This window comes from Macaca nemestrina, chromosome 9 (genome assembly GCF_043159975.1).
Source record: "Macaca nemestrina isolate mMacNem1 chromosome 9, mMacNem.hap1, whole genome shotgun sequence".
Lineage (NCBI taxonomy): Eukaryota > Metazoa > Chordata > Mammalia > Primates > Cercopithecidae > Macaca > Macaca nemestrina.
The window spans coordinates 88,794,498-88,807,281 of record NC_092133.1 but is presented as its reverse complement, the minus strand read 5'-3'; the positions used below and the strand labels follow the sequence as shown (position 1 = coordinate 88,807,281).

The window sequence follows — 12,784 nt, the reverse complement described above, 5'->3', positions numbered from 1 at the left end:
GCCACACGCGCGTAACTGGTAACTGGCTGGCCTGTAACGGCTTGCACGCGCACGGCACACGCGCGTAGCGGCTTGGCTTGGCTTTGCGTTCTTTGCTTGGCTTGGCGTGGGTCGCTTGGCCTTCTGTTCCTCCTCGGACCTCCTTGGATTGACGTTTTCTCCTTTGGGTTGACCTTTCCTCCCTAGTTCCTTTGCTGGGCTTGACCTTTTCTCTGCTGGGTTTGGCATTCCCTTGGGTGGGCTGGGTGTTTTATTGGGGGGGGGGTTGGCCCTTCCTGGGGTGGGCGTGGGTTTTCCCTGGGTGGGGTGGGCTGGGCTCCCCTGCTGGGGTTGGCAGGTTTTGGCCGGGATTGATCTTTCTCTTCAAACAGATCGGAAACCCGCAGTTACCTGCTAGTTGGTGAAACTGGTTGGTAGACGGGATCTGCTGTTAAAAGCAGATGGTGGCTGAAGTCGGTTCCATGCCGGTTGCGTCCTCTGTGAAGAAGCCATTTGGTTTCAGGAGGAAGATGGGCAAGTGGTGCTGCCACTGCCTCCCCTGCTGCAGGGGGAGCGGAAAGAGCAACCTGGGCGCTTCTGCAGACCAGGACGACTCCGCTAGGAAGACACTCAGGAGCAAGATGGCCAAGTGGTGCTGCCACTGCCTCCCCTGCTGCAGGGAGAGAAGGAAGAGCAACGTGGGCGCTTCTGGAGACCAGGACGACTCTGCTATGAAGACACTCAGGAGCAAGATGGCCAAGTGGTGCTGCCACTGCCTCCCCTGCCGCAGGGGGAGCGGCAAGAGCAACCTGGGCGCTTCTGGAGACCAGGATGACTCCGCTGTGAAGACAGTCAGGAGCAGCAAGAGCAATGTAGGCGCTTGGGAAGAATACGACCATAGTGCCTTCATGGAGCCGAGGTACCACGTCCGTCGAGAAGATCTGGACAAGCTCCACAGAGCTGCCTGGTGGGGTAAAGTCCCCAGAAAGGATCTCATCATCATGCTCAGGGACACTGACGTGAACAAGACGGACAAGCAAAAGAGGTAACCGGGCCTGGGCTGGGAGGAGGAGGGACGTGGGGGGATGATGGGGACATATCCTCCTGGTGGGGGAGGAGGGGGACCTGGCTTTCTTGTCTCCGCAGGCCCCACACCACCCTGGGTGTGGAAACCTCAGCGAGGTCAGAGGTCAGGGCACAGGTCCCTTCCTGAGCCGCAACACAAAACAAAACTTGAGCTGATTTCCAATCCAATTATAATTTCCCTCACAGAACACTAATAGATTGTTTTAAAGTGATTTAACTTGAAAAATTAAGTTGATGCAGCGGATTATTTTTAATGTACACATTTTAAAGCAATGTTCTATGTATTATAGAAAAGTGTATATTGAGAACTAAGAATGAAGCCCCATAACATATCAACTTCAAGGCTAAATATTCTTCAAATAAAATCCAGTATGGATTTTTTATCAATGTACCCTATGTAAATATGTTCTTTACTGAGGAACCTTAGAAGGAAACTGAAATGGCAAGAAGGTTTGTGTGCTTGAAAAGGAAGATTGAATTTTCTGAAGATGTGAGCTTTTTCTGTTTATCACTTTTACCTAAGCCAAATAAAAATAGGAAAGTTTTAGAGTTTTTACACATGCTGTCTTTTCTTATTGTGATAAATTATTTTTTTGTAACAGAATGGAAAAAGACTTGCTTTTCCAGATATCAAAATGTTCATGTGCTATTTCCACAAATTGTTTACTAACAGCCGAAAAGATCAATGAGTAGAACAGAATAGGAAATCCAGAAATACCCAAATATATGTAAGAATTTAGCACTTGATAATGGTGATATTTTGTATTATTTAAAAAAGGTGGATTGTTCATAATTCATTTTTGGAGAAAACTAGCTAGATTTTTATGTCACAAAAATAAGAGTATAGATTAAAAATTTTAAATATACAAAAGGAGAAACATACCAGAAGAAAACACAAATGCCTATTTATATATGCAGATATATATATATATATATATATATATATTTTTTTTTTTTTTTTTTTTTTTTTTTTTTTGACAGAGTCTCACTCTGTTGGCCAGGCTGGAGTGTAGTGGTGTGATCTTGGCTCACTGCAATCTCTGCCTGTTAGGTTCAAGCAATTCTCTGCTTCAGCCTACTAAGTAGCTGGGATTAAAGGCGCCTGCCACCATGCCTGGCTAATTTTTTTTTTATTTTTAGTAGAGATGGGGTTTCACCATCTTGGCCAGGCTGGTCTTGAATTTCTGTCCTTGTGATCCATGCACCTTGGCCTCCCAAAGTGCTGGGATTACAGGCGTGAGTCACTGTGCCCGGCCTATATATGCAGATGTAATAATAAAATACGCATTCTAAAATTGGGCATAGTACTTTTTAGCGTATCTACCGGTGACCTACGTACGTAGGAAAACAGTGTTCCTGGTAGGAGAAGGAATTTAAGTTAGAGGAATGAAATACTGTTTTCTACTTAAGTTAGAAGAGGAGTGAAAGGCCGGGTGCAGTGGTTCATGCCTGTTATCCCAGCACTTTAGGAGGCTGAGGCAGGCGGATCACAAAGTCAGGAGTTTGAGAGCAGCTTGGCCGGTGTGGTGAAACCCCATCTCTACTAAAAATACAGAAAATTAGCTGGGCATGGTGGCATGCACCTGTAATCCCAGCTACTCAGGAGGCTGAGGCAAGAGAATTGCTTGAACCAGGGAGGTGGAGGTTGCAGTGAGTCGAGATCACGCCACTATACTCCAGCCTGGGCGATGGAGTGAGAGTCCATCTCAAAAAAAAAAAAAAAAAAAAAAAAAAAAGGAATGAAATACTGTTTTTTATCCACAAAGTTTGTGAGGATGAAGAACAGTGGTACATATATAGTTGTTCAAAATTTAAGTTGCTGCAGCTTTTCAAACACACACTTTAGTGGTAAGAACCACATTTTTTAAATGTATATGCTTTTTACTGATCAATTCCATTATGCTGAAATATCTTTACGAAACAGATACATCTGTTTTTCTTAGTATTGCTTAAAACAGCAGTGTATTTAGAAGAATTCATAGATTTTATGAACAAATTTCAGTGCATCCATAGGATGGAATAATAAGTAACTATTGAGGGCATCAGTAGATACAGAGATATGTTGACATGCAAAGATGTACTTTGCTATATCAAGTGAGAAAAAAATCAGTTTGTTACACATATACACAAATATAATCTGCTCTTGTGTTAGCTGAAAATATGTAGAAAATATAATCAAACTTATTTCTGGGGATTTGTAAGTGAAGTTTTTTCCTTTCTCTTATCTGTGATTTCTGCAATGAACATCTGAAGTTTAGTTAAGGTTCATTAGTAATGAAATAATCCTTGGGAAGAGAAGGAATATGCTGCTTGCATAGATACAACTAATTCCTCACATTCTATTATTTATTTTTATTTCTGTGGATGGCTGTCTTCTGTGAACTTTTATCCTCTTCAGAAGTAGAGAAATTCTGTTTACCTGTTCCTGTAGATTTTATTGTATATACATTTTATTATATAATTATCTTTTCATTATATATAGGTTAACATGTGTAAAAAGTGTGATTCATTTTAGTTGAGTTATGTACTTATGAAAATTAAAATAGCAAATATAAATGATTATTACTGTTGCAAATGTATTCTCCTACTCTACAGCAGTTTCCTTTAAAAATATTGAACTCCCAAGCTGCGTTTATCCATTCTTTCAGTCCATTTAGTCATCAGACATAAGCCAGACACCTATTATGTGGCAGGCGTATTCTACTATCTCTCAGGATCCTTCCATCTTTGAAAACTTCATGTTTACCTGCTGGGCATGAGCAAGCTGAGAGATTTAAAGTTGGAGCATTAGGACTTAATCTCAATTGAAGCTTTTCCTCCCTCCTTTCAAACAAAAACATTTATGAAGGTAGAAAATAGTAAAAGATAACCTTTAATTGCCTTTTTGAACTTTTATAAGTCTTGAATAAAGACTGTTTTAGTTGTTTTAAGAACTAAAATGTGGTAGATAAACAGCAGGGACTACTATGCAGCCATAAAAGAAAGAACGAGAGCATGTCCTTTGCAGGGACAGGATGGTGTTGAAAGCCATTATTCTCAGCAAACTAACATAGGAAGAGAAAACCAAATACTGCATGTTCTTACTTATAGGTGGGAGCTAAATGATAACACACAGATACCTAGAGGGAAGGAACACGCACTGGGGCCTATCGGAGGTGGAGGGTGGGAGGAGGGAAAGAAGCAGGAAATAGAGTGAACGGGTACTGGGCTTAACGCCTGGGTAATGAAATCATCTGTCCAACCAACCCCCTTGGCGCACGTTTACCTGTGTAACAAACCGGCACATCTGCACCTGTACCCCTGAATGTAAACGTTGAAAAAAGCTCCACAAATAGTTTCATAAATCCATTTTAAAAAGAGGAAATTTATAACAGTCTTAAATCCTAATAGGAAAGATTGGAAATATCTGATGTACATACATTGTATAAATCTAAGTATTGAAACCAATGAGCCCATGGTGTTTATTTGAATTTCCAGGTTTTCTTTGCCTTAACGTTTTTTGAAAACCAAAGTAAGAATTAGTTTATTTTAGAAATTTTTGTTTTCACCTCAGCCCTCTTATTCCATAGTTTTTTTAAGAACTAAAATTTATCTAAATGCTGGTCATCTGACTGGAACTGCCCCAGGCCTGTTATAACATATTCTACTTAATGTGAGGCACCAGGGGTTATATGATGCCCCATTATTTTATGTCTCAATAAGAGAATTATTTAAATGCCGCCAATTATAGTAAATCATGAATTATAAGTGGTATTTCAGTGGAGACAACATGGAGACGATGATCATCTTAGAATCACTGAAATACAACGTTACCTGTAGTCTTTAAAACATACCTGAGAATGTAGGTATAATTGTATCATCTCACTTAATTCAAATGTCTTTAGGGTATTAGTAGAAATTATAATATCTAACAATTATTGAGCTGTTCTTTGTGTTAGGAACTATTCTATATCTTTTGCGTAGAGTCTCATTTAAGCATTACAGTGGTTTCCTGTGAGAAAGCTACTATTTTCATTCCCATTTTATTGATGAGGAAACTGAGACACCAAAAGGCTAAGCAACAGCTGGGAAGCGACAGAGCTTCAAGTAGGGTTCCAGTCCCAGCTGAATGTCATCCAAGGGCTGTGCTGTTTCTATTCAAATAGGCTGCTCTTTCATTAATACAGCGAGTAATGAGAGGTAATAAATAGTGTGCTTTCTTCATGGGAAAAGTAAATGTTTGTTTTGAAGGCAGAGTAACAGCAGGCTATTCAGTGTTTGTAATTACACGAATCATTGATGTGCCTGTAGCTAGTGCACTAACAATTTCCTAAAAAGTCTTCTCACTCTCCTAGGACTGCTCTACATCTGGCCTCTGCCAATGGGAATTCAGAAGTAGTAAAACTCCTGCTGGACAGACAATGTCAACTTAATGTCCTTGACAACAAAAACAGGACAGCTCTGACAAAGGTATGCAGTAGCCGACTATATCAGTGTGAGATGGGTTTGATTTCAATACATAGCACAAAAATGAGTTTTCTCCTTTAAATGTAACTAGTTGGTGAAAGCTGTGGAATGTTACTTTGAATTCCTAGCATTTATAATTTGTTTTTGGTCTAACACTGACAGGCTGTACAATGCCAAGAAGATGAATGTGCATTAATGTTGCTAGAACATGGCACTGATCCAAATATTCCAGATGAGTATGGAAATACTGCTCTACACTATGCTATCTACAATGAAGATAAATTAATGGCCAAAGCACTGCTTTTACATGGTGCTGCTATTGAATCAAAAAACAAGGTATAGATCTACCAGTTTTCTTTTCAAAATACTGAAATGCATTCATTTTAACAGTGACCTGTGTAAGGGCCAGTTTTCCATATTTGGAAGCTCAAGCATAACCTGAATGAAAATATTTTGAAATGACTTAATTATCTAAGATTTTATTTTAAATATTGTTACTTTCAAAGAAGCATTTGAGGGTACAGTTTTTTTTAATGCACTTGTGGTAAATACTTTTTTGAAAACACTGAATTGGTAAAAGGTAATACTTATTATTTTTCAATTTTTCCCTCCTAGGTTTTTTTTTTTTCCCTAATGAATGTAAAATTGCAAAATTTGCCCTGAAATAGGTTTTACATGAAAACTCCAAGAACACTTAAACATGTTTCAGTGAATAGAAATCCTGCTGCTTTGGCAAGTTCCTAAAAAACAGTAATAGATATGAGGTGATGTACCTCTCAGTGGCAAGGCTTAAGATATTTCTGATTGCTCATGAGGCAGAAGTGGAAAGGGAAAAAGAGCAATCAGAAATATCAAGGCCAGTCTGGAAATTAGGTAATAGAGGGAAAAGACCATAAAGAGGTTGCGTGCATATGCGTGTGTGTGTCTGTGTGTGTGTGTGTGTGTCTGTGTATTGTTCATTTATTTGTTTCCTTTGTATGGTGAGACAAGGTTCAGTTTTAGAGACTGACAGTTTTCATTTTGGGAGAGGGAGTTAGTGAGTTGTGAACTGCCTAGAGATCAATTTTAGGAGGCCTCTGAAGAACCAGATTGGCAGTAAATAGGTGGTCATGTAATGGGAAACCCTTGAGCAGAGGGAATAACAAGTAATTAACTGACTTAGTACCCTATTCTGGTAGAAATGGCCAGTTAGAGTCTCAACTCTGCTTTCAAATCTAGCATGTCTGGATGGGAAGGTGGGAGATAAGGAGCTTTAAGTAACAAGATCAAGTTGGATTTTGAGTTTACTAGACCTTGTTCTTCTCTTACCGGGGAAAATTATGTGGTGTTTTCAGCAAATGAGTCTGTCTCCTACTCTTTCCTCTTTTTGGCCAAATCTTCAAATGAGAAAGAGAATTGGTCACGTGGGTGAGAAATGAGACTGAATTAACTGTCTGTTGTACTAGCTTCCAGCTAGAAATTTGCATCCCAGTAACCTCAGGAAAATTTTTAAATAATCAATAAGTCTAGGCTTTTTCCTGAAGATTTTGATAGAGTAAGTCCAGTAAAGCCTAGATATGTATGTTTAAAAATGTTTCCTTGAAGCCAGGCATGGTGGTGCATGGCTGTAGTCCCAGCTGCTAGGGAGGCTGAGGGGGGAGGATTGCTTGAGCTCAGGAGTTCGAGTCTAGCCTGGTTAACATAATGAGACCCTGTCTCTAACATCAACAATAACAACAACAACAATTTTCTCAAAATCTGGATACACACCTGCTTAAGAACCACTGAATACATAAATGTAATATGTAAATTCTTATATCTCAGAAACTTAAGATATCTGTAGAAGAGTTGGAGTTGGATATGTGCTGATTTCTTTAAATCTTTCCTATCCAATTACATTAATCTGACTTTTTTTTTTTTTTTTTTTTGGAGATGTGGTCTCACTCTGTTTCCCAGTCTGGAGTGCAGTGGTGCAATCACAGCTCACTGCAGCCCTGACCTTCCTAAGCTCAGATGGTCTTCCAACCTCAGTTTTTGTATTTCTCTTTTTTTTTTTTTTTAGTAGAGATGAGGTTTTTGCCATGTTTCTCAGGTTGGTCTTAAACTCCTGGGTTCAAGTGATTCACCTGCCTCAGCCTCCCAAGATGCTAGGATTACGGGTGTGAGCCACCATTCCTGGTCTAGTCTGACTTTTATCTCTGTGGTGAGACATTAAAATGAATTTTTTTTTTTTTTTTTTTTTTTTTTTTTTTGAGATGGAGTCTCGCTCTGCCGCCCAGGCTGGAGTGCAGTGGCCGGATCTCAGCTCACTGCAAGCCCCGCCTCCCGCGTTCACGCCATTCTCCTGCCTCAGCCTCCCGAATAGCTGGGACTACAGGCGCCCGCCACCTCGCCCGGCTAGTTTTTTGTATTTTTTAGTAGAGACGGGGTTTCACCGTGTCAGCCAGGATGGTCTCGATCTCCTGACCTCGTGATCCGCCCGTCTCAGCCTCCCAAAGTGCTGGGATTACAGGCTTGAGCCACCGCGCCCGGCCTAAAATGAATATTATTGGCTTAATATTCATCAGCTTACAGAGTAATACCCTATTTAGTATTATTTATATTATTTATTATTGCTTTATACACAACAATTTTTCTTAGGGTGGAGGATATAGAGATAAAAGATACAGCCCCTGCCCTCAAGAAGCTCTTTGTTTAGATGGGAAAAATATTATCATCCAATAAGCTTGCCAAATGCTGGGTTAGAAGCAAAGAGTCTTGGAAGCAGTGAATGTTGAAAGTGAGTTTTTGAGATGATCAGAGTTGATGTGGTGAGGCAGAGAGGGGTGTTTCCAAGGGAGGGAGCAGCACGTGGGAAAGCACAGAAGATTGAGAAGGAAGCAGCTACATTTTACTTACTTTGTATGCGTGTAAGTCCGTAGGATCTTATATAAAGTTTCCGCTTCAGTTGAGGAATGTGTACTTTTTTGAATTACATTCGTTTTTGCTTTATATTGTTTTACAGCATGACCTCACACCGCTGTTACTTGGCGTACATGAACAAAAACAGCAAGTGGTGAAATTTTTAATCAAGAAAAAAGCTAATTTAAATGCATTTGATAGATATGGAAGGTATAGTTATTTCTTTCAATCTGTGTGTTGTTAACTAGATAGCAGTTACTCAAGTCATAAATGTTAAATTAATAAGATTAATGTATACTTATTGGGACAGTGATCAGTATCAACACAAATCAGTCAGGTAGAAAAACAATTATTTGGACTGGGCAACATAAAGAACAGTTTTTGTAGGATTCATCTTCTCTTATTGTATTGACTGATGTTCTTTGTTGTATGATGTTTTGGTTACATGATCTTATGTTAGCTAGAGGGATTTCGTATTAATTTTATGAAGTGTGAACTTTAACTTTCAGTTTACTTTATGACTCAGTATTGAACTTCTTAACCCTTTCTACCAGTTTTTAACCTCTGTGTCTTACATGCTTTTCCACTAAATATGCTATATTAAACATAAGTAGGGGTTGAAAATTCTTTTGTCTTTTCAATGACTCTGCTTTAAGTTGCTTTCTTTGAAGAATATTAATGTTAGCTTATCCCTACATGACAATTAATTGCTATTCCCACATACTGTGGGTTCAACAGCTTTCTTCCTTTTTTATTTCCAGTGTATTTTGATGTTTTTATTTTTAATTGGTATGGAAAGAGGGAGTGAAGATAGTTTTAAGTGGATACACTTTTCCTTACATGAAGGCAAGCTGTAGGTGGGTGATAAAGAGAAAAGAGCTAGGCTTTGGATTCACACAAGACAGAATTTAATTCCTAGCTTTCTTACCTGCTAGGTGTGTGACCTTGGGAATGTTACTTACCACCAAATGTATTGTCATATATGAAAAGCAGGAGAATATATGCTTCAAAGTTGACTGTGCATAAGTAAGAGAGATATATATGGCACTTAATTCAGTGCCTAGTACATGCTTATTGGCATCATTAACTGACACTCCTGTGACTACTATTCTTACTATTATTATTATTACTGCTTTCAGCATGCAGAGAGCTCTTGTTTATGTTACCCTCTAGCTAATTTTCTATTACAGCGTATCAGTCTAGGGAAGCTGTGATGAAATCTTCACTTAAATCTTTGTCCACTTCAGATAAGTGGCCCTAACATTGTTTCTTGCCCATCAAAGGACTTTAGATTAGTAGCTTCTACTATGCAATGCCCCAGTGAGATAAGAGGTTTCCTTTTTGTACCTTTCTTTTAACCTTGGTGTTACTTTACAAAGATGAACACTTGAGCACCCAAGATGCTATGTCTTTTGGTGCATGTAAATGTTTGATTCTGCACGGAGAGACAAGATGTTAAATTGGTAAAATATATCAAATTAGCTTTAAAAATAACTTTATTGCAGTTCCTAAGGGAGAAATTATCTCTTGTCATTTTAGAACTGCTCTCATACTTGCTGTATGTTGTGGATCAGCAAGTCTAGTCAGCCTTCTACTTGAGCAAAATATTGATGTATCTTCTCAAGATCTATCTGGACAGACGGCCAGAGAGTATGCTGTTTCTAGTCATCATAATGTGTAAGTGTTTACATTAAAAGGGGAGTTAATGCTAAATTGAGGTTTAAAATAATTATAACAATTGCGTCTTACGTATCAGGTGAGATGTCATAGTTCGGTTCAGGTTGTTTTAGAATGGCAGTGAGTTAGTACCCTGCATCAGCCAGAAATCAGAAAAAAAGCAAGACAAGTTAGAAGTACCAGTGGGTGGAGGATTCTTTATCTCAGGACTTTTAAGACCTTTATCCTTAGAGATCCCAACATTGTTAATTTCATCCAAGTATAACACCTATGCATGGGATAAAAAATGGTGTCACATCTTTGATTTTTCTGATTAGTTATTTGGGTCTTGAAATGTCCAGTTTAGCAGAAAGTCTTGTACTGTCCTCTGGGGACTATCTCCTACATACTCCATGAATTTTTCAGGAACCGAAGGGGTTCACTAAATCCAAGGAAGACAGTCCCTTTTATCAAGTCAGAAGGAGGAGGCAAAAAAGGACATTCCAGTCATTCTGTTGTTTCCATTGTTTCTGTGGCTGCATTGTTGCCACTCAAACTGGTCCTGCTGCCTGGTAATGGTTGACCTTTGACACCAAGATGCCCTTACTGATTCAGATCCCTCAAGCCTTCCTGGCAATTCATGCGGTGACTTTGAAGTTACAGCGTATTTTAGTTCCCATACCTATGCTTATATTCTCAGCCATTGTTCCCAAAGCACCAGCACCCTGCTCTGGCTGCTGGGCATCCTGACTTTATCCGCAGACAAAGTGAGCAGATTGACCCTTCCCCCCATATTCAGAACCTAATGTGGAACTCACATCTTAGCCAAGAATTAGCTGAGACCTTCATGGTCAGAGATCCTTTGAGGCAGTTGTTGGTCTTTTCTCTAGCAGATATCAGGTGGGCTTGTTCTGAAGGGTCAGAGGGGTTCAAATAACGTGGGAGAAAGAGATCAGTGTTTGTTACTTCTTCTTTGCTACCAGATCTGTGCTGTGAGGCACCTTTATATCCTGTATAGAACCTTAGGCAGGAGAAAGTCCTATATGAACCTTCCCCTAGCAGGGACTCCCAGTTGTGGTTGGCCCCTTGAGTGATCTGTTTTACATGATAATGAAAATCATCCAAGCTACTCCTATCTCTAGCTCAAGATTTTAAAATGTTTTGAAATTCTACCTCACAGGAAGCCATAGTTGGACTTAACAGAGCCAAGCCTCGTCCATGACTCATCACTAATCATGTGTAAAAGTAGGGCTTTGTGCTTGCTTCGGCGGCACATATCCTAAAATTAGAACAATACAGAGAAAATTAGCGTGGCTTCTGCATAAGGAGGCAGCACAAATTTTTGAAGCATTCCATATTCTGTGCAGTCACTGGAAGGTCATTTGACTATTTGCTGACTAGCTGTAAGGAAACACTGTGAAGCAAAGCAAAAGATGGGTGCCACCAAAATACTGAAATTGTGATTTGCGCTGCAAAAATAGTCATGTAAGATGGTCTATGAGATGACTTAGAGCTGAATAACATGTTCGGTGCAAAATTATATTGTTAGCATGTATGTCGAAAACTAGAAAATGTCAACTTGCAACTTCTTCATGGAAACTAAAAAAAATAAGAGTTTTGGTCTCCCCTGCCAGCTGGCATTGAACATCAATATAAAGCGTTATCCTAACAAACATCTGGCTCAGAGTTGGAGTCTGTAGAGAAGGATCATTGGTCCAAGCCAAGTCTTAACATCCATTAGTTTTTCTGCCCTTGGTGTGATTGGTCAACTCCATAATAGTGGACAATCACATTAGCTACTTTAATGAGATATTTATGAATAAATTTAGTTGCAAACTATGACATAGTTGAGATGCCCTGAATTATAAGCCATAAGGAGTAGGACAACTGAAAAGCAAAATTAGGACTTAATAACATTTTCTGAAAACTACATTTGCGTATTAGAACCTACGAACAAAATACACATTGGGTTTTATTTGGGATTCCAAGATAATTTTAGTCATAAAGTTTAGGAACAGATTATTCCATTGCTTTACTATTTCTCTGAGCATTTAAAAAATATCTTGTTAAATCTTTATAACAACCTAGTGAAATATGAAATAAGGCAGCAAAGTCCTCACTTTGTTGAAGAGGGCATTGAGCCTAAGAGAAGCAAATTGTCCAAGAACAAATAGCTGTTCATTATGGAGCTAGGACTTACGCAGAGCTGAGATGCTTTCTATTATGTCATGATAATGTAAGCTAATTTACTGGGTCACAATGCCCTTGATTTCTGAGCATTTCACCTTACATTGTTTTCTTCTTTAATTAGAAGCTTAAAGAGAAGTTTGTAGAATGTACTCACAAGTGAATGGGATAATACTGTTAAGTTCTGATATTATGATATTAGAAATACTCTAAGAATTTTACATTTGGTAAGTATTTTTAATATCAGTATTAAAATAGTAATTTGGTTTATTGCATTTTATACATAGAATTTGCCAGTTATTTTCTGACTACAAAGAAAAACGGATGCTAAAAATCTCTTCTGAAAATAGCAATCCAGGTAAGACTTGTGATAGTGAATTACTTTAGGTCAGTTGTCCCCAACCTTTTTGGCACCAGGGATTGGTTTTGTGGAAGACAATCTTTCCATGGGCTGAGGGAAGGTGGGAGTGGTTTCAGGATTATTCAATCATGTGACTTTATTGTGCTAGTTTATATTATTATTACATTGTAATATATAATGAAATAATTA

The 12,784-nt window shown here is 38.9% G+C and overlaps 1 protein-coding gene and 1 non-coding gene across 2 annotated transcripts in view; both read left to right on the top strand.

Annotated features, from left to right (window-relative positions):
* The first annotated feature begins 299 nt into the window (after positions 1-299).
* The window catches only part of LOC139356312 (POTE ankyrin domain family member I-like), a 30,929-nt gene continuing 18,444 nt past the window's right edge, over positions 300-12,784 (top strand). Inside the window, exons 1-6 of the mRNA XM_071070041.1 lie at positions 300-1,024; positions 5,400-5,514; positions 5,674-5,847; positions 8,495-8,601; positions 9,931-10,068; positions 12,522-12,592. Coding sequence (XP_070926142.1) covers positions 441-1,024; positions 5,400-5,514; positions 5,674-5,847; positions 8,495-8,601; positions 9,931-10,068; positions 12,522-12,592 — 1,189 coding nt within the window. The 5' untranslated portion in view covers positions 300-440. The remainder of the gene's footprint in view (positions 1,025-5,399; positions 5,515-5,673; positions 5,848-8,494; positions 8,602-9,930; positions 10,069-12,521; positions 12,593-12,784) is intronic.
* On the top strand, positions 11,303-11,409 carry LOC139356448 (U6 spliceosomal RNA). Its single transcript, XR_011608418.1, has one exon. It is a non-coding gene; the product is annotated as a U6 spliceosomal RNA (small nuclear RNA).